This window comes from Hesperophylax consimilis, chromosome 12 (genome assembly GCF_061612785.1).
Source record: "Hesperophylax consimilis isolate HC1 chromosome 12, BYU_Hcon_1.0, whole genome shotgun sequence".
NCBI classification, from domain to species: Eukaryota; Metazoa; Arthropoda; class Insecta; order Trichoptera; family Limnephilidae; genus Hesperophylax; species Hesperophylax consimilis.
Window position 1 is genome coordinate 34,425,738 of NC_142847.1, and position 27,672 is coordinate 34,453,409.

A 27,672-nucleotide genomic window follows, 5' to 3' on the forward strand; every position below is an offset into this window, starting at 1 on the left:
CTGCACGCAAAAGTATATACCTAAATAGCACATGGTTTCTACATAATTACTGTAAGAAATAACAATTTATGTGGTGAAAGATGTTAGAAGATGCATTAAAGTTACATTTTTTCTCAATCAAAGTGAATTTTAAAGGTTTTACGGTTAGTAAATACGAATAAATTATTAAAATAACCCCAACGTCTCCGGAAAATTTCTTATTGCAGCTGAACTCTTCTATTATTGAATATTAATTGAATTATCTATCCATTGAATATTAATTGAAACATTAATTGTGCCTTAAAGTATCTAACAAGAAACATTGTTATCAATTTTAACCACTGATCTGTTTTCTCCTCACCTTACCTACCCCTCATATAATAATTGTATCTCTTTCTGTAAGGTGAAGCGGTTGCTTGCTCCCCTCACGGGACAGAGGAAGGGAAATTGTTTTTACTCTGCCGAATCAAACTTGTGATATAGATTTGTACAGTGGGTTGCCATATTAATAGGGACACCTATGGATAATATCTTTTTCACACTTTGTGTTCATAAAACAAAGATGTTTATGATTTTAGGTGCGGTTATTATTATTTATGTTAATAAGGACATTGAATTTTGAAAATTTTAACACCGTATTTGTCCTTAATATGCGATTATTTTATTTTTTTATTATTTTACATTATCGAACGAAAAGTTAATATTTCGTAACATCGCCTTTAGCCGCAATAACAGCTTGTACACGCCGTGGTATACTCTCAATGCACAATTTTGCAGTAACCCTTAGGTCAGGAGAATGATGCCACACCCGGATGAGGGTTTCGATGAGCTGCTGCTTCGTTGTGATCACCTCCTTGGCAAATCCCCGGCAAAGGTAAAACCGGCACATTTTTTCAGCCAGGAATGAAGTGACAGTCCTGGCTTTATGACAGGGTGCGGAGTTGTGCATAAAGACGTACTCCTGGTCACCAGGGAACCATTCTCCGACTTGACGCAGTACTCTTTTTTCCAGTATTTGTCTATACTGATCCTGCCTCATAGTCCCTTCCACGATGTGGAGGCGCCCCATCCCTTTGGAAGAGATGACTGACCACACCATGATACTGGTAGGGTGTTTGATAGTCTCCACAAGGCAGTCCAGATGAAATTTCTCTCCTGGGCGTCGTCGAACGAACGATGATTTATCCAACAAAATTTGGAATATGGACTCGTCAGAGAAGCACACCTAAAAAAAAGGCCATAAACAAACTAATGGAATTTTTTTAAAGTTTGATAACCCCAAAAATGTTAATTACCTAATTCCAGTTCTCTATAGGTAGTCATGTTTTGGTGTGCGTTGGCCCATTCCAGTAGTTTTTCCTCATATCTACTGTGAGGCGAGGTTTTTTTAGCTCATGACCGATGACCAATGAGGTTCTCCTCAGCCAATCTCCTCTGGACTCTCCTTTGGGAGATTTCGATATCATCTTCGTTGATCATCAAAGTCAGACGAGCCACACTCTTTTTGCGGTTTTGGAGACAGACGTCTTTGATTTTGCGGTCAGTACGAGGTTTAGTGATTCGTTTTCTGCCACATTTCCCATTGTGATCCAATTCAAGGGGCAGGTTTTGATTGATTTTATAATTTATCCTGTTAACCACAGACTTTGAAATACCTGTAATGGCCGCTATTTCCTTTTGAAAATGTTGAGTGTTTAACAATAGTGTCTTCACTTCCGGACATTTTCTTGGGGACGTGTCTGAAGACCTAGCCATACTAAAAAAACAAAACATTGGACTCAATATGGAAAAACTATTCACTGAAATAAGATATGAAAAAAAAATTACAAAATTAATAGATAATTAATAATTACTTACATTTTTGTACAGCTAAACTGTTAAAACTCGTAAATATAATTATTATGTATATTTATTTACCAGAACTTCAATCACGCATTTTCACAAAAATGCTGGCCACGTGGAAAAAACCTTAAATTTTCGAGGGATGTGGCACTTTGCGAGTGTTGCCACTTCTTAAAAGTGTCAGTGGTGATACCAGCAAGAAAAATAATGAAGGAATGGCCATCATATCCAAGTTATTTAGAAGTAGAGACAACGTATCAGGAAATATTGGAACTGTCCCTATTAATATGGCAACCCACTGTATGTCCTACACTAAAACAGAGTATTACACGATACATCGCACTCAGCAGCAGCTTTGTTTTTCTTAATGTGATGATGCCCGCGCTTATGATTTTAAGAGAGATTTGAGATTACAACGTACGTTAAAACATTAATAATATCTCTCGGCGATCGACACTTGAGATTATTATATTTTTCCAAGGCGGTTACGTCAAACTAGTTATCGGTAGTTATTGATACAAAGCAATCATGAGCTAAATTGAACTTTTCACCGCGATCACATTGGGGAATCACGCCTTGATACATCAGGAAGTACATAAGCACTCTTCGAAGGCGGCGATCAAACACGCATTGTGCAGATTCAAAATTAAGGCGATGCACTACGTAGTAATGCAAAATCATGTGTTTTTGGTTTGAAAATTTGGTCACCTAGAAATGTTTCAGATGCTTTAATTAAATACTGCGAGTAGAATACATCTTGGCCTTTAAAAAAAATGGAACATTTTTTAGATAAGTCTTTTTATAAGCCCAGAAAAAAATAACGTATAAGGCCTATGAAAACTGCTTTAAAGTTCAAAATCTCCTACTTACGAGCCCATTTTCGGTTATAATTTTATTTTATAATGTTGCAAATTAAGTTATTTATAAAATGATCAGAAAAAAATTAAATATTTATGCCTGAACATCCACAAAATAAAATAAAAGGCACTTTTTGGCAATGTTTTTTTCTTCCACAAATCAAAACGGGCCGATGGTGTTAAACGAGAATTTAAATCTTATCGCCATCTACGTAAGGGGTGTTATTGATAGCGGCTCGATTTAAAATGTTACACGACGTAGTGCATCGCCTTTGTGTGAATCCTGACTCTGTGATTGGCGAGAGGACGAACCTACCGAGGACCAATGGCGTGACGAAACACTTTCTGTTACCAGTGATGTGTCTTCTTTTCTATTTATCTCTTTTTCGAATTGTATTAATTTGTTTTATTTATATAAACAAATTAATACAATATCGTAAATAAATATGATTAGTTAATATGGAAACCCTGATGAAGATTGAGAAATGCGAAACCTGGATGGCAGTTATTTATTGTCACACCCCAATAGGTATTTCCTTCCTTCGTAAAACAAAGTAACAGTTATCTTTCAAGCGAAAGAAATTGAGAAACTTATCGAATTCCCGTAAGAATCTTAAAGCCATTAAAAATTATTAGTTGTATATGAACATTTTACTATCAATTGTGTGAATCAATATATTTATGTACATGGTATAAATAAGGACTCCAAAAAATTGACAATTTGAGATATAAAATCTTCTAGTTGTTGTGGTTTCAAATTCGACCCCCCTCACTCATTTTCACGAAGACGTCATCCAATCATTTTAATCCATTGATTTTAATTAATGATTTTTAATACCATGTACATATTTGATTAATTTTGGTAATCTTAGATTGACGGAATAATTAATCAGAGGATATGAAATTCCTATCACGTTATCAACATATATATCTAAAAATATTATGATGATTTTCATCTACATCGTTGTATGCCAAAATATTCCATAAATGTACGTCATTTTAATATGTATTGTATTGGTCACACAATATATTTATTTATCTTACTTAGTAAATCTTCCCATATGATTGATTTCAATTGGAATAACACTATAAAGTTGCATTGCTATGAACACAATAAATTTGTTGGGTGCTTTGTTCGTAAGCCTAATAATATATAATCTAACGCATTTTTGCACGCCTCCTCACGTGTCATCTTAAAATTATTTATATTATGTTTCTATTGAAATATTAAATTTATTTTAAATTATTATTAATATTCAGTTCAACTTCAGTGGGACGACTCAATACCTATGCATATTATTGTAATGAACGTATGTCTAAATCTATGAAAGAGAGATAGCATGATTATACCGACGTGAACATGGGTATGTCAGCACTCGTACTATTCAGTCACCTTACTTCAAGTAACTTGTACAATTAGTGCGACATTGCGACGTTATTATTAACCACTGGAGCGACCACGCGAAATAAATAATTTTGCCTCGATTGCTCGAGATATCCAGACGATCATTTTTTTAATTTTTCGCCAGCATTAAAAAAAAATAACATAGAATTTTTACATGGAGTCATACAAACTTGTTATGATGCTATATAGCCAATGAGTTAACCTGTATTTTACCGTTTGTTTCATTTTTGCAGGCTTTGAGATCACGAGATAATTTGCAATTTTTTTCAATAAAGCAATCGGAGGCATTTAAATTGGCGCATTTATATTACCAAAAGCAATCCAGTGGTTAAGTACCAATCTGAATGTTACTCTAAGATGACTCACTAAATCTCTACCAAGTACCACACGAAGGTATTACAAATAAAAATAAGAAATGCGAAAAAAAAAAAAACGTGAAAATAATAAGTTACAATAAGGCTCCAAATTAAAACATTGGCGTCGTAGAAGGTGATTTATAAATATTTTTTTAATTATCTGTACGTAAACAGCACACAAAACAAGTTATGGATTTAATGTAATTTAGTTTTGTTGTGAATTTAGGCCTCAAATTAAAATAAAGTTTTGTATGAAAAAGGCCGCGCATTTTTGCATAATAATCCCCTACCCCAAGATTCTCCCCTAGATACGTTAAATAAATAACAATGTTTACCTAACTTATGCACATAAAATATATTTTTTTAATTATACGATTTTTATTATATTACGTAGATAAATTTATTAGTCTAAATTAAATTAAAGTCAAATTTGTAAGTGTATTTCATCACCTTTTAAAAACAGTAATTTGTTTTTGGATATGTTTAGAAATATCTCATTTATTGGGATTTTATTGAGTGGAAATAAACGCACTTTTTTTAAATACACACGACTTTCCGAAAGCTTATGAGGCAACAGTCAATATGAGGCCCGACAGGGTAATTTTTTTAGGGACTAAAAAAATGATGAGAATATCCTATTGTTATTAGTTAGTTACCATGCAATATTATGAACTTTCTACTACAATGTTAGTTGATATATAAATGTATGTTTTTATTTCGGGATTTACACAAAGGTCGTGCAATGCAATGTCATTCAAATTGGCAAACCATCATGAAATTGTTTTTACTTGTTGCCAACCTTACCTATAGCCGAAGGTCGCGGTTATTGTTGTTGTTACTTGTGTTATTTCACAATTTATTCATTTAAAATAATATGTAGTATGCTTGCGACACGTTCCAGAGTCGAAGAAACATCCAGTATCGGCCTTGTGTAAGAATTGAAACGTTGCTTGAAATGGCTTTAGCCGTCTTTGGTGACCAAATCTGAATATCCAGGTACTCCCCTACCTTCCTCCTCTACATATCATTCCTCTTCCCACTTTAGAGAATTTGAAAAATTCTTCAAATTTCAAAGTTATCTCATTATTTCAGTCTTGTCAAGCAACTAGCCTGTAATGATATAATTACCCGAAAATTAACGTTTAAATTTGATGAATTGTTAAAATTTTGTGAAACAATCTATCCTCAGTTTCACTGGCTTCAGACGGTTGAGAGCAGTAGGGACTCTTGTGCGGTATTCAATATTTAAAAATAAACAACGTGACATCGATTCGAAAAAATTACAAGGTTATTTTTAGTGCCATAAAGGAAAATCTTTTGATATGTTTACCAGTGTTACGGTGACTCTAATTCTTGACATGAATAGTTCAAGAATTAAAGGTACCGTATCAATCACTGTTACTAATCAGTAGTCGATGTGTCATTTTGTTTACATTGTAAAGCGAGGTATTTATGTGTTCGGTTAAATAATTAAAGTAGGTAGAAATATTAAAATCGGCAAATTTTAAGCAAGGTTAAAGAAGACGTATCGCAACTATTAAGTACGTTATTTATATTTCATAATTGTTCCGTTCTCCACAATGTCGAGACGTAAGCTAAATAAATGTAAAAAATGAATAATTTTTTAAAACGGTGTCCGGAAATTCATTTATTTTTTTACTTACTATAGTTTTCATTTAACTAATTATAAGGTAATTGATTTACAATTATTTGTTTGTTATTGCCATTTCTTGAATTAAAAAAAATAATTGGTTATTATGACAATAGGTGTACTGGACACCTACGCCAGTGACATTGACTGTAAAATGCCGGTTTCCTCTGGGGGTACCTTGGGTAAGGATTTGAAAAGAAACACAACTTGCGAATGTCGTCGGACAACTGACTGGTTGGGCCAGTTGTTTGCGTATTTATTGGGTTCGAATTCAACAATTTCTACACGTATTAATGTGGAGTAATTATTCTTAAATCTAAACATAAACTGAGGTCCCACGGTTTGTCGTGCGAGTAATTCATAATTGAACTGGCGATATGACACGTGTACGGTGCTTTAAATTCTTAGCAAGATGACTCATCGTGCGAGATAAGCCTCAAAGGATTCTTCATCGTAAAATGTGTGATATAAGAATATTCATTTTCTTAATTATTAATTAATTATTAGGTACACCCATCTGCTGTCCGGTACAATAGGTATTAGCTACGCTATTTAAGTCACCTGTAATTTGATAATCGTTTAGGTTATTTGTTTTTAGATTGGCATCGTTGGCTAATAATTGTCATAATTGATATTAAAAAAATATCTCACCTTTTGTACTTATATTTTTAGATTTTTTACTTTACATTTAATCTTTGCAGTTTGTGCCTTATATTATATTTTATACATCATACTTCGTGTTTCATGCTTTATACTTAATAATTTATATTTTACATGTAATACTTTATACCTTATAGTTTATACGTAATACTTAATACTTTATGCCTTTTAACTTTATATATATTTTAATAAATAAATAATAAAACTCGTAATACAAGCTGGAAACTGGTGAATGTAGGTACATTATACTGTGTGCAACTATAGATAATATAAAAAAAAATGTACATTCGTTTGTTTTTAACATTTTTTAATTTATTTAACAAATATTGTTTAAAAAAACTTTTGGAGACGGGTCTAATTTTTGACTCATTTTAAAAGACAAAAAAGCTGATAATATTTTATTTATTTATTTTTATTTAAGTGCATAAATCAGGTATGGTGCCGAAAATTTACATACATGGATGTTTAAATACATAATAATAACAAAATGATAGTAACAAAAATAGTAACAAAATGAATAAGCTAAATATGCAGAAGTAAATGACAAATAATAATGGGTAAAAAGTAAATACAAATACGTTCATAAACGATTTGTTATTGTCACACCTGTACTGGTGAGACACTGATATTAACCCCATAGGGACGATTTTTTAAATTTGCTAAAAAATTCCACTTTCGAACTCAATTTACTCGAAAATTATAGATAAAATCAAAAAAACTTTTGAAACAAATCAACTGCAAATGTGATGAATCGCCAGTTTTCCGCTTTTAGTACGAGTTTCCGGACACCGTGTATAAATATATCCCAACACCATCAAGAATTGGAAATTTTGTGGGATTCGGAGGTGTAGAATATGGCGAGTAATAAGAGAAAGGTTTTTTTTAAAAGAAAAGGTACCTGACTATTCAAAATGTTTACTAAATATAGCTAAAGCCGTCTCAATCAATTATTAACGATTGTTCAGTAAACTACAGTTTAACACTGTTTATATTGCAGGAGGTTAATGGAGGATTCAACGAAGAAACTATATAAACTTTTTAACCCACGATTTTTTGTTTATCCACCGAGTATACACTAGTCTAACTAAAAAGTTAAATGTGTCTATTTGTAACCTTGCAAGTGAAGCGAGCATTATTAAAATGTGCATTTATTTTACGTTCATTCGGCAATCATTTGATACTAATAACGCTTTAATTTATTCAAGAGATAATATTTTGCCAATTAAATGGTTGAAAATTATTATACCCTGGCCTTCGTTATATTTCATACATATTGGAAAAAAATAATAGTATTATTGATGGAGGTGTGGCTCGTATGACAAAATTATATAGCGATTGAAGTGAATAATTTATTTTTAAATTCATAATATTTACAAATTATATAAACAGTAATTATTAGCCTGAAACACCCATATAAATTGTTTTCTAGCTGTAACCCGCCACGCGTTGCTGTAGTTCCTTCAAGAACTTTCAAAAGCATTATACGACAGGAAAACCCGTGTTACCACTGCTATCATTATGTTTATACTGCTTGTTACAATTTTCAGAGATTCCCTTGGTAGATGACCGGCTACCGCTCTTTATTGGTGCATAAATGAAGTCTAATATATACAGGGTGTCCGGAAACTCGTAGTACAAGCGGGAAACTGGTGAATCTACATCACATTTGGAGTCGATTTTGTAGTATATATTTTTTTTTATTTGAGCTTTCGTTATCGAGTAAATCGAGTTTGAAGTTGATTTTTTTTTTTTTTTTTTTATCAAATTCTTTTAAATTATTACTGAAGATCAAAGTACCTAACCAATTAAAACTATTTGAAAGTAAAACAAATGAAGAAACTCGGATTTGAAGCATTATTTTGAAATCACCCTTCATTTAACCCGGTGTAATCATAAAATATTTCTGCTCTGCAGGGTTAAAACATCTGTTATTCAACCCTAAACACCAGAAAAAACTTTAACCCTAAAATAGCCGAAAAATATTTTTTTTTGTTTTTTTTTTTTTTTTTTGAAAATGCTCAAATCAAAAAACTTTATGTTTTTTTGGGTTCCCCATGTGGTGTAGATTCTCCAGTTTCCCGCTTGTACTACGAGTTTCCGGACACCGTGTATAACATAAATATTAAAATAAAATTTTACGCACCAAAATAACGTCAACAGGCACTGCCTAGTTAAAAACTAATGTTTATTAGGCCTTTTCAATTCAATTCAATTTATACCAGCATCAATAGAGCTTGCCTTTTAAAGGCAGCTTCACCGATGCTAAATACGAGTATATCGATATCCGAATTGATTCTGTTCAACAGCAAGACTGCTCTCCTCACCGGCATGACCTGCAGGCAAGTTAGTCCTGCAGGCCGGGAGATAAAACAGTCTATGCTGTTTGTGACGGAGATAAACATCAGGAACATAGAGACTAATACTCGATCCGTAGATGGTGCATACCGAGCATACCCAAGAGAGAGTCAGTAAGATAGAGCTACGGGTAGTAACTATACTCCCTCAGGTAGAGGAATTTCAGAAATTATATATACAGCTGTAATACAGGCGTGAATACATTATTCAGCCATATTACAGCTTATCCTCAACGTTCGTCGTACTTGTCATATTATTACATATCACTGTGCACATATTCACTATCCATGTATTCATTATTTGGCATTATGTAACCAATATTTTTTTTATAAAATGTACTATAAAATATTATGTGTCTTCCATACAAATTTTAACTGAAACAAATGTTGCCTCACTTACACTGAGAAATTGAGCAATGCTAATTTATTGAGAATATCTTCAAATTATTGGTAATCCGGTTTCAAAAAGGATTTCAGGCCGTTTCCTGAAAAACTTTTTAGTAAATTCCTAATATATCGGAACGCTTTCATGCGCCTGTATTTCTCTTGATAATATATAATGACGAAATGCTCAAATATTACGATTTTTATGATCACGTGATAATATATTCGTATTTTTTTTTAAATATAAGGAATCATATTAATTCGTTTGTAAAGGGCTGCAATCGGATAACGAATAATTTAAAGAGATTCTTAATAAATTAGCAATATTTTATATCGGTACGTTTTTCAATTATTTTCTTCTTTATTCTTTGAATAACAGCGTCTTGTATAGGTCTAGCAGATTCTTAAATAGTAACCAGCTGCTAATCCTGTACAAATCGCTAGTACGCCCAACTATTGAATTTGGGAGCCACCTCTAGGCTGGAGCCCCACTATACTTGAGTCTGTGCAAAGGAGGGCGATTTGTCCGAATGAAAATTCATTGTTAACAGATCGATTGCCATCTCTAATGCACAGATTCAATGTGGCAATGAGCCCAAGCACCCGCGTCCCTTAGCCAGTTTTCCGAGAGTACCCTCGAAGAAATGTAAATGGGGAGGGGGGAGATACTCCCAAAGACCCTAGGGAATGAAGTGAACGGGACCGGGCTGGCGCAAACATTCCCCAGGCCCGCTCATCATGCCTGGGGAGGCACCCGTGGTTCGTGGGACGGCCGCACCGGATTAATGTCACCTTACTGGATGCAGGAACAGGGTCTACCCGCGCCCATGGTGGGGAAATGAACAACACAGTACGATAGAGTTCAGTTCGACAACCTAATCATAAACCACTTCGTTAGTAACAAATACAAAGGCAAATAACAAACGTAGAAAATAAGTTGTTATCAACAATAAATTGACCGTTCATAATAGAAAAAAAGAAGGGAAAAAATGATTAACATAGTAGTAAAGAGCTAAAAACACAAAAAGAAACATTATTATATTTTTCAACGCGTTCCTAATGAATAGTGCTCAAAATCAAAAGTAAAAGGAAGAATATGCATAAATACACAGTTTAAAGAACGGGCAAAAACGGTGTAAGAAGCCAATATACACAATAAATGAATAAAAAATAATAAAACAAACAAAATAAAATAACAAATGCATTGCGATCATGCCATAAGACAAATAGTATATATAAAGAAAATGTGCTAGCAATAATAATCCCCGGTGCACCGGTGCACGTGCGTGAAACTCGATGCATGCACGAGCATTCACAGTTGATGTTGGCTTCATGAGAACGGGCCGCTTCTTCGACTCGTTTTTGTGTAAGACGGCTCGTATGTGGAACAAGTTACCGGCATCTATTTATCCTCCTCCATATAATCCGGGCTTCTTCAAGACTCGCATTAATAAATCCCTTTCTACAGCACCTACTTTAACCCGATTTCAACGCTGCCAACTGGGTAGCGACATAGCTCTCTGAAAAAAATTCGTCAAAATCAAGCAGGTAAACAATAATGTATTTAATCAAGTGAAATATGATTAGCGATTGTTGGCTATTGCATAATCGTGTTTATTCATGCAAAATGAATGCGGGCCCCGAACTAATTAACAATTCTTACCTACTTAATCGTTGCAGCCATTTGATTTCCCATAACTTCTTGCATAGCTAGAACAAAAATTCATAGTTTCTGCCATTTGTTTCTAGTGCGGTTCAGTCTCCATATAAAATCCACCAAGACACCAGTCTCAAGTTACATCACTAGTGTCATAATTTTTTCAAATAATTGAATACGAATGAGAAATAAGGTGGCGTGGTGTTGTTTTAATCAACATTGTATATTTTAATCAATTTTTGGTAAAGTTATTATATATTTTATTGAACATACTGTTTAGCTGCGTGTGAATACGTTACACTACGAACCAAATGACGCGTAAATTTTTCGGTGAGTTTTTTTATTTTATTTTTAATATAAATACATTGTGTAGTATTTTTTTATCATTTTGGATAAGAGGTTTTTCATGATGTAACTTTTTTTGGGAGTATACAAAACAAAAGAGTTACAATAGCCTATGTGGGTTGGGATGGTGGGAGGTATGAAAAGTGGAAAAAAGGAAAAGATAAACTGTTAAACATGAATGAATGTGTTTTTGTTTAGAGTTAGTGTTGCATTGCCGGATGTTTAATATTTGGTTTTATCTGATGGGTACTGTTAATTTGATTGTTTGAAGTAGTTCCGGACAGTTTCATAGAAATAGCTTTTCTTGGTACATAAACACATTCCATGGTATTTTCAGACAATTTCTTTTAATTTTTTACGTCATGCGTGGTCGAGGGGATTCTCTCAAATATGGACCCGAAGGTTGCGGGTTTGACGTGCGAAAGTAATTTTTTGTAATATAATTTATTTATGCTGTTTTACAATTGACTCACTTAAAATAATATATCTCTAGTATATGCAATGTTCTAGAATGGAAGATACTGTCAGTTTAGTTCTGATGAAAATCCACCATTCAGAAATGAAACGTTGCTTGAAATGGCTTTAGCCGTGTTTGGTGCACAGTGAAAACCTACGGTAAATTTATTAAGAATCTAGTCAAATTATTCATTTTTCTGTTAAAAACGGGACTGCAGGCCTTAGTCCAGGGGCAAATGAATTGACAGAGTTGCTAACAGAGTATCAGTTAAAAGCTAATGTTTTATGAGGACGGCGTATTGAGTGTTCATACGAATACTGATGTTGTCGCATTCCGTCATGATATTTATTAGGAAAAGAACACGTGTTCTCGATAAATTCAACTCGAAATTGGCATGGTATCACTATTTTAACATTATCATTTTTCTCCGTGTGAATAAGTCTGAATAGCTAGGAACTTCCACCACCTTCCTCTTCCCCATCTCATTCTCCTCTCCGCTACTTTCAGCCTCACAACAAACGAACAAGTCCCGACTGGGGATGCCATAGTCTTTCTGGCTCCAGACAGACGGTAGCAGTAGGAACTCTTGTGCGGAATTCACATTTTTTTCATGATCTTATTTGTAGGTATATTTACCTACATGGGTACTTATTTAGTACCTGGGTACCTAATAAGAATTCTTTAAATTTACATTTATTTTTTCATTGTAAAGTTGTATAAATAATAATCTGAATAGGCAGTTCCTCAAGTACCGTATCTACGTTATTTTAAATTCAATGTACGTAATTTTTATTGTTTTATTTACGAGTCGTATGCACCCGCCATATTCTATTAGGTACATAGTATAGGCTCCTCAGAACAATACACATTTTCCTAAATATAAGAAACATATATAAAATAAAACAATTGAAAACAATATATTTTGCACTGTGCCAATCAATAATAGAATATGGAATAATTGCTTGGGGAGGAGCAACAAACGCAGCTATCACTCAAATAAAAATCGCACAGAAAACGATATTAAAGGTAATACTCAAAAAACATAAACTAACCGACACAGACCAAATATTTAAAAGCTGTGACGTACTTGATATACGCCAATTATATGTTAAAACACTACTAAACTACATTTTCGACCAAAATAACAAACCCCAACAAACACCAAATATCACTAATAGACCGGTCAGACAAGCGTACAAAGAAAACATAAAAACTCCGACGGTAAACACTACCTTTGGACAAAGACACCATAAATACCACGCTATTAAAGCATTCAACAGTCTTCCACTTGAAACAAAAATTGAGGAAAATAAAAATAAATTCAAACACAAAATAAAAAAATGGATTAAAGAACAAAAAGACAATATTACCAAAATTCTATACATAAAAGAATAAAACATATACACGCAACACAAAAAAATATATAAAACACGCAACACGCACAAACACATAAGGGTCATTCCGCCGTTTCGTTCAAATCGCATGTTCTTGCAAAAAAGTCATATGAAAAATAATGTTTTTCAAGAAAGTTTTATAGGAAAATGTAGTTATTTAAAAAAGGAAAAAGTAGTATTTACCGGATTAGGCATTTGTTACTTAATAACTTTATGGTATACAAAAAACATGCTAAAATCTCATTACCTTCCCCGTGTAAATGAGGGACCGGTAAATTGATCAATAAATAAGAACATTTTACACTAGTAAAATCACTACATTCATTAATCGACCTGAATGTACAACTAATTTTGCATATTTATTGGTGTTTAATTAATTTTTAAAGTTACTGTATCATAGAAAGAATTGAGATTTTGTTTTTGTCCAGAAAAAATCGCTGTCGTCTTCCGCCAAAGCGGTAATTAAAATTGTGACCGTGTTTGTCACTGTTCGTCAGCTGTACCCTACCCCGCACCTCCGTTACTAATCAGTGTACCGCTATATCTGGACGGGGGAGGACGTGCGTCGCTGAATAAAGAAATATCTGCGATCTCCGTGCTCGAAAACGACTTTGTCACCGACCAGGCATCATTACCTTCCAGCATTTTTTAAAGTAAGTACATGTTTTAAAAATTCGAATCATGAACCTATAAACTATAATTAGTCGGACTATTTTTTATTGAAACATAAAGATTTGTAATGTCATTATTAAGCGAGTTATTAAGGAAAGATTGTCAAAACCTCATTACCCTCCGTCTCATTACCTTCCGTATCGTAAAATTTTTTGCCGGATGGTAATTTAGAGGTGTGGAGGGTAATGATAAATTTGTAAGGGTTATTTTTACGTGCATCTGGGACCATGTTTGGGGGTTCATAAAAGTTAATATTATCAATAAAAGCAGTTTCTTGCGTTCTAGCGTCGGACAATTTCAGTTTTGGTGAAATACATATTTTCGTTTTATCTATTTACTGATATGGAAAAACAATCTGTTAAAATTTACCCTGCGAATTTTTATTTGAAAATCGATTTTTTTATTCAATGATATAATTATAATTATTCAAATGTAAACGAATAATATATTAAACAAATGGTTTAACTATTCCCCTACAGTCACAATTATTTTCATTACTTATCTTCATTACTTCAGTTGTCTATTAAAACAGATGAATTTTTACAAAATTTCAAGTTTCTAAACAAATCCAGATTTGAACAAAAATCTATATAAAGGGCATTATTAAGAGTCCAACGCAAATTTCTTGATTAAAAAACCATATCATTACTGTTAGATTTTAAATCATTTAGGGAAAAAAATATTAAACAAAGATATAAAAGTAGTGTAACAATTTTTGGGCTCTCCTGTAAAAGTAACGAAATTGAAATTATCCATATTTGTTATTCAACTTCTCACTTGATCCGATACTTATGATAATTTTTCTTTATTATTTGTTACAGGCTAAACACCATAATCCACAATGGCAAAGTTAAATAAAAAAACTGAAAAAAGAAGAAAAGTTATCCAAGGACAGGCTGCGTAAGCAACAAAAATATGCTGAGATTAAAAACAATCCGGAACTGTACAGTCTTCAGAAAGCGAAAGAAAAAAAAAGATACTTAATGCGAAAAGCGCAAAAAAAGATTTGCAGCATTGAAGATATGAGTGAAAGAGCCCAGAGAGAGCAAAGACGAAGATGGCGAAAGAACTCTGTAAATTATTGGAAGAAAAAAGAGGAGCAGCGTAAAATAGAAACGATTACAGTAGAAAATATGCCTCCAATTCATGAAAATGTCAAGGAAGTACCCAATAATGTGCAAAATACTCTAGATCCTGACCCTCTCGCAGTCGAGAATGAACAACAAATCATTAAAAAAAATGTGCGTGGTCTAACGAATGTTAGAAAATTGAGGTATAGATCATTGAAAATCATTAAGACGTTACAGGACCAGATAAGCAAACTCAGGAACGAGAAAAGAAACGAACAAAAGAAATTGAAGGCGTTGCAGCTACAAAACGTAAATAGACCAATCGAAGATACAGTAGAGAAAAAAGTAAACGACATAGTTAAATACATCCCAATGAATAAAGTCGAAGATGTAAAAAAGAAATTGTTGTTCAGTGAATCGCTGTCTCGAGGATTAAATGAAAAATACAAGGCTTTAAAAAAAACAGAGAAAAGACAGTTTGCGAATGAAATACTGAGAGACAAGAACAAGTTAAAGAAATATAAAGTACTCAGTAAAGTTCCCTTTCAAATCAGAAAGACTTTAGCTGAAAACAAGAATAACAAAACAAATAAAATAAAACGGAAGATACAAGATTTTTTTGAAGAAGATGTAAATAGCCGGGTAGCTCCCGGAAAAAAAGAATTTGTGAAACGCAAAGTTTTAAAAAAACAGAAAAGATATATTACAGATAACTTCAAAAACCTCCACGACAAATTCTGCAAAGAACAACAAAAAATCAGCTATTCGACTTTTTGTAAATATAGACCCTACTGGACTGTTTTCCCCAAAAAAGAACGAGACACTTGCCAATGCAAACTTCACTAGAGTACAAAGTAATTTTTTTGAAAAAAGCTCAAGGGAATTCCAAAAAATTTGTCTGGCCAACAATTAGTGACGACGATTTCATTTTGGAATCACAAATTCTTCAGCGCTTGCAAGATCCAGATGAGAATGAAAGAGGACAATTCACTTTCAAAAATTTGCCGAACTTTGATTTGAAATAGTTTTCCAGCAAAAACTTTCACAAGAATGATCTCAAGTTCCTTAAATATTATGTTCCTATTTAGATGTAAGACCTTTATCTTGTACTTATTAGTTACATATGTTGTGTTTGTTTTAAGTATCTCTGATTTTATTTTAAACTGCATTTCAATTGACATCTGATTTTTTCTTATTATTTTTATTATTTCTATTTTTCAAATATTACAATGTTTGCTTAGGAATGTGAAAATTTTGTATTTCTTGTGTACAAACCTACTTATAAAACGTAATTATAAAGAATTTGACTATTCCTTATAATTTCTGGGTAAGTAGTATAATAGGAAAATTTTAGTTGTGTTGGATTTGATGTTCCAGCTGCCTTTTCTTAATTTGTATTTTGATATTTTTTTCCATTATTTTTTAACAATTCATACAGATATTGCAAAAGCATAAGTAAGCAGAACTGATTATGTATGAAAAAATGTATTTCTTGTCTCCAATGTTCAAAAGTCTGAATAAAGCATTTAGTTTTTCACTATAATAGGTTTTTCTTCTTTTTCCTAATCCGCTCACCATGTCAAATGATACTTAGCATGATTTGAAATCTATTTTATTATTCAATTTCTATTCAAATTTCATTATTCACAGACATTTTAAGAACCTTAAACATGTTCACTACCATCTATTAATATTTCATTACCAAACTTCATTACCATCCAAATTTTTAAATTACCATCCAACAGTTTTTCATTACCATCCACACCTTCATTACCTTCCATCAATTTTCTTCGAATCCAAGTGTCGCACAAAGGTGCCCTTTTCACTTTTATACATCTGATAGGTACGGGAACCCATTTCTATAAAAATATATAGTAAAAAGGCAAAAAAAAAAAAATCCGCGGAAACAGGCAAATTTGAACGAAACGGCGGAATGACCCATAAATCATTTTAAATGCCGATTTACATTCTCTTTTAATATTTTTCTTTTAGTGTGATAATTATATTTTAATTTTTAATCTTTATTTTTAGTTTAAATTTATCTTTATTTTAATGTTGTTTTTCTTTTTTTTAAATGTATAAATTCTTATATTATAAAATGGGGGCCTCAGCACGGGTAAACAACCCAGTGAGGCCAAAATTACTGAATTAGAATATGAAATATTGTAAAATAATGTATCAACAATAAAAAATAAAAATAGTTTGTGTGAATATATTGAACATGATAATTATATTAGATAGACAATGTGAGACATAATATTATATGTTCCGAGTCGCAACTGCTCCCAACCGTCTGGAGCCAGTGAGACTATGGCATCCCCAATTAGTGTATATTGTGAGGTTGAAGGTAGTGGGAGGGGATGGAGATGGGGAAGAGGAAGTTAGGGAAGTATCAGGCTTTCAGATCTGGTCACCAAACACATCCAAAGCCATTTCAAGCAACGTTTCAATTCTGAATGGTGGTCTTACACTAGGGCGATACTGAGAGTACCTTCCACTCTCAGTATCGCCCTGTCGGAAATATACTATATCTTAGTTTAAATGAGTGAGTGAATTGTGAAATAACAAATTAACCAAGTAAAATTTTCTCGAGCACGCCGGGATTTCAGCCTACGACCTCCAGCTTGCTAGTCGAGAGCCTCACCCTTAGGCCGTGGAGGCCGGTATAAGAATCCACAGCTTTATTTGTATGTTGGAAGTATGAAGTTAGGTTTCAGATTTTAAGTTAGCGTTTTGAAAATGTTTTATAGTGATGACGAAATAGAGGAGCTCTTACCGTTGGCTCTTACTAACAAATTGGATCTTACTGACAAATTGGCTCTTACTAACAAATTGGATCTTACTGACAAATTGGCTCTTACTAACAAATTGGATCTTACTGACAAATTGGCTCTTACTAACAAATTGGATCTTACTAACAAATTGGATCTGACTAACAAATTTGGATCTTACTAACAAATTGGATCTTACTAACAAATTGGATCTTACTAACAAATTGGATCTTACTGACAAATTGGCTCTTATTAACAAATTGGATCTTACTGACGAAATGTCTATTAGTGACAAATTTTTAAACCGGTTAATATTTATTAACTGTTTATTTAATATCTGTGAGATAATCCAACTTTTTAAAAACACGTGTAAATATACTTAATACAAAATATCTCATGTCAAAGTTTGACTAGTGAAATACCCACATACAATAAATTTATCAAGTTGTGTTTATTTAATATCTACGGCGTAAATATACCATAAACATTAATTGCATGTTACAGTTAAACATAAGCATAAGAGAATACTAGAAATAGTCTTAAAAATAGCATATTTGACCTATCATTAGAAAATATACAATTAAGTAATGGAGCAGTTGATACTCATGTGCGGTATTTATGTACATTAAAAATCTTTACTCTTTGGAGGTCGTCACTAATATGACAGTTGGAAGAAATTGCCAAAATGCAATAATTTCAATTTTAAACATTACTTGTGCATAAGTGTTTTCTTTTTAAATAATATATTATCTATGTATATAAATAAATATGTAAATGTTCGTTTGTTCACTCCGAAAGTTCTTCAATTATTGTTGTGAAATTTTGACACAACCTTGCATTCGAATACGCGTGTGTATGTGATTATATACCTTTATTATATAGAAGTCATATGTGACAGGTAAAAACATGCTTTTTTCAAAAACAACGTAATCTGTTGGACAAACATGCTTTTTTTTAAAACAGTGCCATCGGTTGGCCGTAAAAGTAACACGCGCCATTGCTACTGGCTTGTTCTACAGTAAAATTTAACTTTATTGTAAGTGACATGATAAAACTAACCTAAGTCGGTTGCTCTGCGCGGAGTTGACAAAATAAATACCGCTTAAATTTTATTAACTCTGTTATTTGATTCTTTGTGTAGTTTTTTAAAGTAGTAAAAGATTAACTGTCTGCCTAATTCACTCCTGATAAATCACATATCAGCTTAACATTACCTTCATACAATCAGCTCTAAGGACGCCAATGATAATAAATTATCAATCATTATAAAAATGCAATCAGCCATCAGTCCGCCTAATTAATTTCACCTGCAACGTTCACTCACCGGGACCGATTTAAAAGAAATATAACACCTACTCACTGCACGTCAACAAAAAAATAATATTGGTTACTAAATCAATATAATTAATGATTATTGCAATGAAAAATTATACTTTGTGCCTAAATGTATCGGTTTATAGTGACGTCAAGAATTAGTAATTGATAGCGGTTAATTACATCTTTTAATTTGTGAAGTGTTTAGTTACTATATTGTTTACACAAAGAGTTATTTTGGGAAACACATTTTACTAGTGCGTCTATCGTTGTAAGTATCTACATTATAGGATCATATTATTATATTTAGTTTTATATTACTAATCGATGCCTTATTTACGTAAAACATTAAACGTTAATTTATTAATCTTACGTACGTTTTCATGTATTGTAAAACTGGGTTTGCACGTGTTATTGGTTATGTATAAATTGCGACATTCAATATTAAACGAAACTTTATTTTCTTTTGAATTTCTATTCCTACAATTTTGAGGGATCGTCCATAACTACTTCTATTATATCGATACTTTTTATAGTGTTAAGGCCCCGTAGTAAGCGTTCAAAGATAGTTTGAAAGGGAGATGTGTATTTACGAATGTCAGAGGGAGCGCGTTAATATTAAAAAAATAATAATAATTAAGCGAAAATGGTGAAAATATTTAATAAAACACAACTCGCTTGAAATAGAGAAAAAATCTCTCGAAAAATGCTTTAGTTGCTTTAAAGGTACAGTGTGATTTTTTCATGCCTATAACATATTAAATAACAGGAAAAATGTGTTTTTAATCATTTTCGGAGCTTAATTTCATATAATTAACGTTTCGGCATAACAAATTTGTAGATATTTTCGTCAAAATAACTTTTTTTGGGAAAGTTCTAATTAAAATGAAAAACTTATTTTAAATCGGTAGAAATTGAGTATGCGGGGGCTTAACAGCTGCACCTGACTTAACTAAGCTAATAACCTTTCGAGTACCAAATCGTAACGCAAGGCTTCCTTAGTTGTTCTTTGTTTATTAATCTAAAACCAGCTATGCATGTTATTAATGCCCCAGTCCAAAGGCTAGGTAGGTTTGGAAATAAATTCGTTGATATTTCAATTTATTCCATACTAAAATTTAAACCAGAAATTTCTAACATTTTGTTTCACTGACTTTATCTATCTATATAGATAGTATAAATAAAAATGTAAATGTTCAAAATGTTAAATCTCCGAAAGTTCTTCGCTGAATGCTTTCAAATTTTAACGTTTCGTTTTGAAATCAGTGATTATAAATGTAAATATTATAATTACACACTTTTAGCACAGTGACATTTATAATAAAATAATATTAAAAAAATATATTTAAGAAAAAACAATTATGCTGTTTATCTATATTAGTATTGCTAATTTATTGTAATTAAAATAAAAACACATGTTTCATAAAATATATCGTTTATAATTACGTAGGTAGGTATTTACTAAAAATCTTTTGATTACAGAGTAAATTTAGGTATTGATTTATTAAAATACTCTACCTTTTCGCACATATACCATATATGACATCCCGTAATTTTCTGTAGGTGTTTTTAATGTATACAATTCCGAGGTAGGTACATTATTTTAATTATCTCATAAGATTTAGCCAGCGTTAGCAATGTGAGCGTCCGAATTTTTTTTCCACTTAATTACAAAAGATCGACATTTCTCTAGTTTCTATAAATATAATATGCATTTATCATATATCTAAACCTTTAAAAAAATAATCTCTAAATTAAAGTGAAAACTCTATCGCACTCCGTTGCATAGTTTAGAAGAACTAAGCGCACAAACAGACAGACGCGGATACTGTCTTTGTTTTATACTATTTAGAGATTAGAGAAGGGAAAATTATAAACACACTTTTTGGACGCTAGGTCTACAATTCACGGAACTTCTAGCTAACGTATAAAAATCTTGTTTCATAAATGATTCATCATTTTGATTTTATTGTAGAAAAATACGTATTTTTTTCAACTAATCTAAAAGATGGTATCAACATCTCAATTGGTCATAACATGGATTTTGACATCGATTTCATTTGTATTATCATTGTCTACATAGCAAAAATACTTTGATTCTTAAAAATATTGGAGTCCAAATAATCCACATTTGCTGTTCTGCCACGGAGGCCATTTACTTTCGAAAAATGATAATACCCTACCAATTAAATATAGTGATAGACAAATGCATTTTTAGGCCATTGTTATATAAATAAATATCATTTTTTTATATTCAATGTCAACGATCATAGTTAGTTCTACGAATTAAACACGAAAACAATTAATAATTCACGGTGTAGCGTAACATACTCGTAGTACCTACCTTAGGTAACTCTAGTTTATTGAGAAAAGCAATAAAAATAATGGCGTCATAAATTATGATAAATGTCGAATGTCAATAAATTAACAATTAATAGGATTTCTCGATACGATACGATTGTACCACCCAGCCAGGAGCACTCCTGTACCGGTGCGACCGGTACACCAAGGGGAATTTCTCAGATACAAATTGATCAGATGAAGATTTCGATTAACTGTCTGAGTATATTTACAATATAAAAATGGTGATAAAATCATTACATTGGTAGATACAATTCCTTTGTCTGATAATGAAGTTGACTGTTCATATGACCGATAATCTTTTTCGTGGCCCAATTAGGTTTAATTTATTTTATAAGTTATAAATCAACAACCTCCCTAGAAAGGTAAGGCTCTCGACTAGAAATCCGAAGGTCGCGGGTTCAAATCTCTTCGTACGCATGTAAATTTTATTGGATGTATATATGATGATATATGATGAGTGGAAGATACTCTCAGTATCGCCCTTGTGTAATACCACCATTTAAAATTGAAACGTTGCTTGAAATGACTTTGACCGTGTTTGATGATCAGATCTGAATAGCCAGGTACTCCCCCAACTTCCTTTTCCCCATCTCCTTCACCTCCTAGTTCACGTTCGCCCAGATTGTTCGCCCAATTCGTTCAGATTGGTGAAATTTTGCGCACTTAAGTGCGACAACCTTTGAAAGAAGAGGATGGTAATGCCGGGGACTTCGGCTACTATATTGTAATGAAACTTGTACATTAAGAATGACAGTTTGTTGATTATGAATAACAAATAATTTTAACCCTGGATAGCTAACGTTGCTATTGTACCTCAATAAAGTAAGCATTCGACTTTTTGACGAATGTTTTTTCGTCAAAATCTACTAAGTCATAGGATTTTTTGATGTTGGTGAAATATAGAATGATGAGATTATAATTTAAACAAAATTATAACAAAAATAGTATCTTTATTAAATGTCACCCGTCACACCCATCACAGCCTCTTTTCAAAAAATTTATAATCCTAGATATTCGTCAATTATACATTAAGACTTTTCTTATATACATATGGAAAAAAAAATCATCAAAAAAACACAATAAAATATTCATACGCGTTACTCGTCACACCTAAAATATGTAATTCCTTCAACAAAAACAGCATTTGCCCAGCGACAATTTCCTATATTGCTCCCAAGATATTCAATTTACTCAATATAGATACCAGAAAATCGGAAACTGAACATCTTTATATAAAAAAATATTCAGAATTGGCTATTGGTAAAGGGAAGGAACTATTGTAAAGAATGTCTCGTGTCACTAAATTAATTAACTGCTCTTTTATTCTATTTTATTCATATGTTTTATTCTTATTTTTATTTTATATATTTTTTTCTCTCTCTTATTTCTGTAAATCCTAACATCTTAACATTGTAATCTAAAGAAATATGCAATGATATATAACATCCATAGTGGACCTATGGGTGTTATATATCATTGGAAATATGGCTACCATAATACGGGAATGTGTCTAGTATGGTGGATGTAGAAACAAAAAACTGTAATCATTTAAATTTTTATGAATAAAGAAACACAAAAAAAATTTTATCGAAAATGACACTACTTTTTAATGATGAATTTCCCCTTTCAAAAAACGCCAATACATAACTATAATTTGGAAAAATTGCGTTTTTGTTTGACATGTGAAGAGAACGTATATAAATTGACGATGCCAATTGAATAAGGTATATTCACTGTTGTTGTTTTTTTTATTCTCAATAAAAATTACGATCGAAATTGAATTGAGGTATTTTTATGCGGACAAATAAATTTTCTTTAACGATTTAAAATGAGCTATTTTTGATTTGCCGCCAGAACGGCATATTAGTTTTTATTCGTGAACTAGCTGTACTGTGCTGATCATAGACATATGAATATGTCTGTGGTGCTGATAGATAAAAAATAGCGCGTGTTGCTTCTACGTCCTACAGATGGCGCTGAATAAAAAAAAACATATTTTTACCTGTCACACGTGATATCTATATGTATAATATAGGAAGATTTTGAACAAACGAACGTTTACATTTTTATTTATATAGAAGATTCGGAGGCGCTGACGTCACTCTGCGCCGTGCGACGTTAGAGGTTTTACCAGACATTGGCGTTTTCTGTCATAATGACGTTGTAGCCAGTTGGAACTATTTTGGAAAGTGCTGTTATAGATTGTTTTGTATATCAATAGTTATTTAAAGTCATTATTGAAAGTACCCATAAGGACTCCATCAAAAGATTTTTTTTATAAATTTAACATAAATAAATTTAATTAGAAGATGAGGAAATCATGAGCAACACACATACAACAACCTACACTCCGCCTCGGAACAGGTATACCTAGTGAGGAGGGCTGAGAACAAACTACATCACTTTATATTTTTATTTTACTTAATATTGTATCTTTTTTACTTTACTTTATATTGACGTTAAATAAAAAAATTACACGTTTTTAGTACAATGATCAGAATCAGAAAAAGTATACTAAACATTTTCCTCACATTTTAACGGTATTCATAGTTTGTGAAAATACGCCATTACGTTTTTGGCGCTAGTTGGATAAAAACCAATCATACCACCAAAATCAGTGAACTAACCGTTCGATAAAATTACGAGTAGTCAGTATTTGTCTTGAAAACAAAATAACTTAAAACATAACCGCCATGCACCTATTGAGGTATATATCCAAAAGAGATTTTAATTTTATGTTCGTACTTTTGAAGAACGTTAGCTTTCTAGGGATAAATCTTTAACATTTTCACTCAAGCTTCTAATTTGTATTCAAGATCTTATCTGGACTTTTCATAGTTGTATGTTATAATATTAAACTAAAGAGGACCAAAAACCTAGTGAAATAATATGTTTGTAATTATCACAAAATGCCATTTTCGGGGATACAGACAAGCGCCCACATCGTACTTACCACATCTTCCGGTTTTTTTCTTTAGTTGATCGACAAACAATACACTGGATTTGTGTCAATTAAATTTGTATCAGGAGTTCATGAGACATTGAGAGGTGTGATTACAATAATATCGGTGACCCCAAAACCATATTATTTACCCTTGGCCCGAAGGTTTAATTTCTATACAGAAGTGCAATGCTCTACGAGTCATGCTCAATTGGCCGAAACTGAGAAGGTTGGCTTTCAGAGTGGAGCAGAATTTAAAGTAACCATCATAGCCTCTCCGTACGGATAGGCTGTGAATATTAAGCAAACTCATGTTAGAGAGGCTCTCAGTGGCGTTCCGTGATTTTGCACGCTCAATCTTTTTTGTGGTATTTTTTCACACCCAAATAAAGTTTGATCGCGCTTGTTGTATTGGACTTTGAATTTTTGTTCTAAAAATGTTTTTATTAAAGGTTTCCCATATAAATAAAAATCGGAAATATTTATCTGAGACGCTATCTACGTTATGCCAAAAAAGGGAAATATTCACAGACATAGGAATTAATAGACGAGAAGATAATGGCGAGGGGTAAAATCAACTGTTGAAGAACGAAGGGAGTGAAGCTGACTGTGATTCGTCAATAAATCAATCTGACAGTAAATAGGCATCTCGCATTATAATATCACCATTTACTTCTTAAAAGTAAAATCTGCTTTTGAATGAATAGACATTTTTACATGGGAGCGCAAATTACTCGCCACGTTATGAACAAATTTGCGAAGTCCAAATTCGGCAAAAAAATTCGGTTTTATTTTCAGAGTCCAATATTTCGTTTAAGTATTTAGTTAAGACACTTTTATAAATGTTCATAATTTACTTCCCAGCAACCAACCAGCTTTGTGTTTCGCGTCCAGACGTTTCTCGATGTGATAGTAACAACTGATTCATATTATACGATGTGAATATGCTTAAAATAAAGTAAAATAATGCTTATATATGGAATGTAATACGACAATTGGGTTTATTCTCTTTTTCACATCTATTTTTACAAGTTTTCATAGTACAAGTCAACATTTTGCCGTGTTATTTCGTAAAATGAACCGATGATGCCTCGACCATAGTTCGCACAAGAATGATGACGTCACGTTTTCAAATTTCACTTGAGGCCATACGCGAGCACAGCCGGCTCCAATGGAACCGGTATGGGGAGTGGGGATAATACGCTTTTAATCACTTAGGGCAGGTCTACTAATATACATATGTCTATGGAAATATTAGTTTCAAGGTGATATTATCAATTCTGAATTTGAAATATGAGATCGACTTAAACTTAAATTAAAATAAAATGTGGAAGTTGAAATTTTCAAAACTTTATTTTAAACAATACAAGACATTTATTCAAATAAGCCACAGGTATGATTTTAAGTTAAAAAAATTTATGGTGTTTTATTTTTGGGGTTTTATGCCATGTTGCGCGACCTCGTGTTGGGCTATTTTCTTCTTTGGCCAACTTTTCGAACAGCGTTACAGAGTCCATCATCAGGACAGATGCTTGATAATTATTTTGGCGGTGAACACCTCAAATCGTATTATTTTTTTTAACAATTGCAAATTCACTGTGTGGCGTAAATTTAATTTAAATTTAAATAAATGACTTTGTATACACCATTATTTAATCAACACCGTAACCGGTGATTGGGATATGAAAATTAATAAGAATAGACAAAAGTAAGTACATATAGCCAAAAAATATTACAGTGAACGGTGATTAATTAGTGATTAAAAAAAAATCTAAATAGGTCGTGTATAAGGAATTAAAATGGATCAAATATCAATCAACGTCCTAAATTTACTGCTATTGACTATTTTTTGTTACCGAATAAAGAAGATAATAAAACATATATCGTCCTTATTATTCAAACTAAACTCATTACCTTATAAATAATATATGAAGTAATGTTTTTATTGTTAATTCAACATTTTTACGACATGCCCTTGGTACTAGTGCAAAGAAATAATAAATCATAGAGTTGAATTATCTCACTGCGTATCCTAATAAAACAGTTGATACTACATCTTCTCTTCAATAAAAATACTATTTGATTTATTATGCATAATTATTAGATAAAAAGAAACACGTTTTGCTGGCCAATATCTTAACTTGTAGGTAAGTACTATATTCTCATCACACGCAAGGCCACGAACTATTCTATTATGCAGCACTTTGTAAAAAGAAGAAGAAGAAATACCATGGCAACATTCACAACCGCTGTCAACTGACGTTTTTAAACAGCTGATTCGAAGTTCCGCTCAAATAATGTTTGTTGTTTTTATTCTATAATGTCGGCATCTTGCTACTATGTTAAATTACTGTTTTCAATAGTCGTAGTGTTTTTTTTCTAGATGTTATTATATATTAATGCTTGCGCTGTGCCCCACTTTTAAATTACATAAAGGTTTATAAACGATAGATAATAGTCGATGTGTATTTCACAATACCTCACGTTTTTGTGTATTTCGCTATTCTTCGTAAATGTTTTAAAAACAAAGTGTGATGTTTTGACAGGATTTAGTTAGATATTGATCTTATTAGCTTTTCGAAAATGCCTATTTGTTTATATTTCATTTCCCTGTAATGGGTTTTTAATAATATAAGAAAAAGGCGAGCTACTAATTCCTTTTCGTGTTTCAGCATAGTGTTCTGATGATAGATTCTCGGTAATAATTACAGTGGAACATAACATATTGCGTAAAAATTATTCTGATTACATTATCAGAGTAATATAATATTTAAACATCTGTATATCGACTAATATGTTATTTCCCGTTAAAGCAAGATATTTATTTCTGTAAAAAAAATCTGCATAAATAATCGGTTATTATGTTATAAATATGTTCATATTTCGTTTAATATTTGGCGAAGCACTACAAAGTAACGCATAATCATGTGATTTTGTTTTGAAATTTTAATCGTTTCGTAATATTTTAGATGTTTTAATTAAATGCTAGGAGTAGAACATACTTTGGTATTTGAAATAATCCAGCATTTTTATGATGAATCTTTTCATTAGCCTAGAAAAAAAAATCGGGCCCATAAAGACTGCTTTTAAGTTCAAACTCACCTAATTACGAATCTCTTTTCAGTAATGTTTTTAATGTATAATGTGACAAATTAAATTCTCTTGAAAATAATTTAAATACATGTGCTGGAACTTTGCA

At 32.1% G+C, this 27,672-nt stretch overlaps 1 protein-coding gene across 1 annotated transcript; it reads right to left on the reverse strand.

The window, feature by feature from the left end:
- Positions 1 to 676: 676 nt before the first annotated feature.
- Positions 677 to 1,078, reverse strand: LOC149419540 (uncharacterized). The gene has a single exon (XM_089637601.1). It carries the CDS (start codon positions 1,076 to 1,078, stop codon positions 677 to 679), a length of 402 nt encoding a protein of 133 aa, XP_089493727.1.
- Positions 1,079 to 27,672: the final 26,594 nt, after the last annotated feature.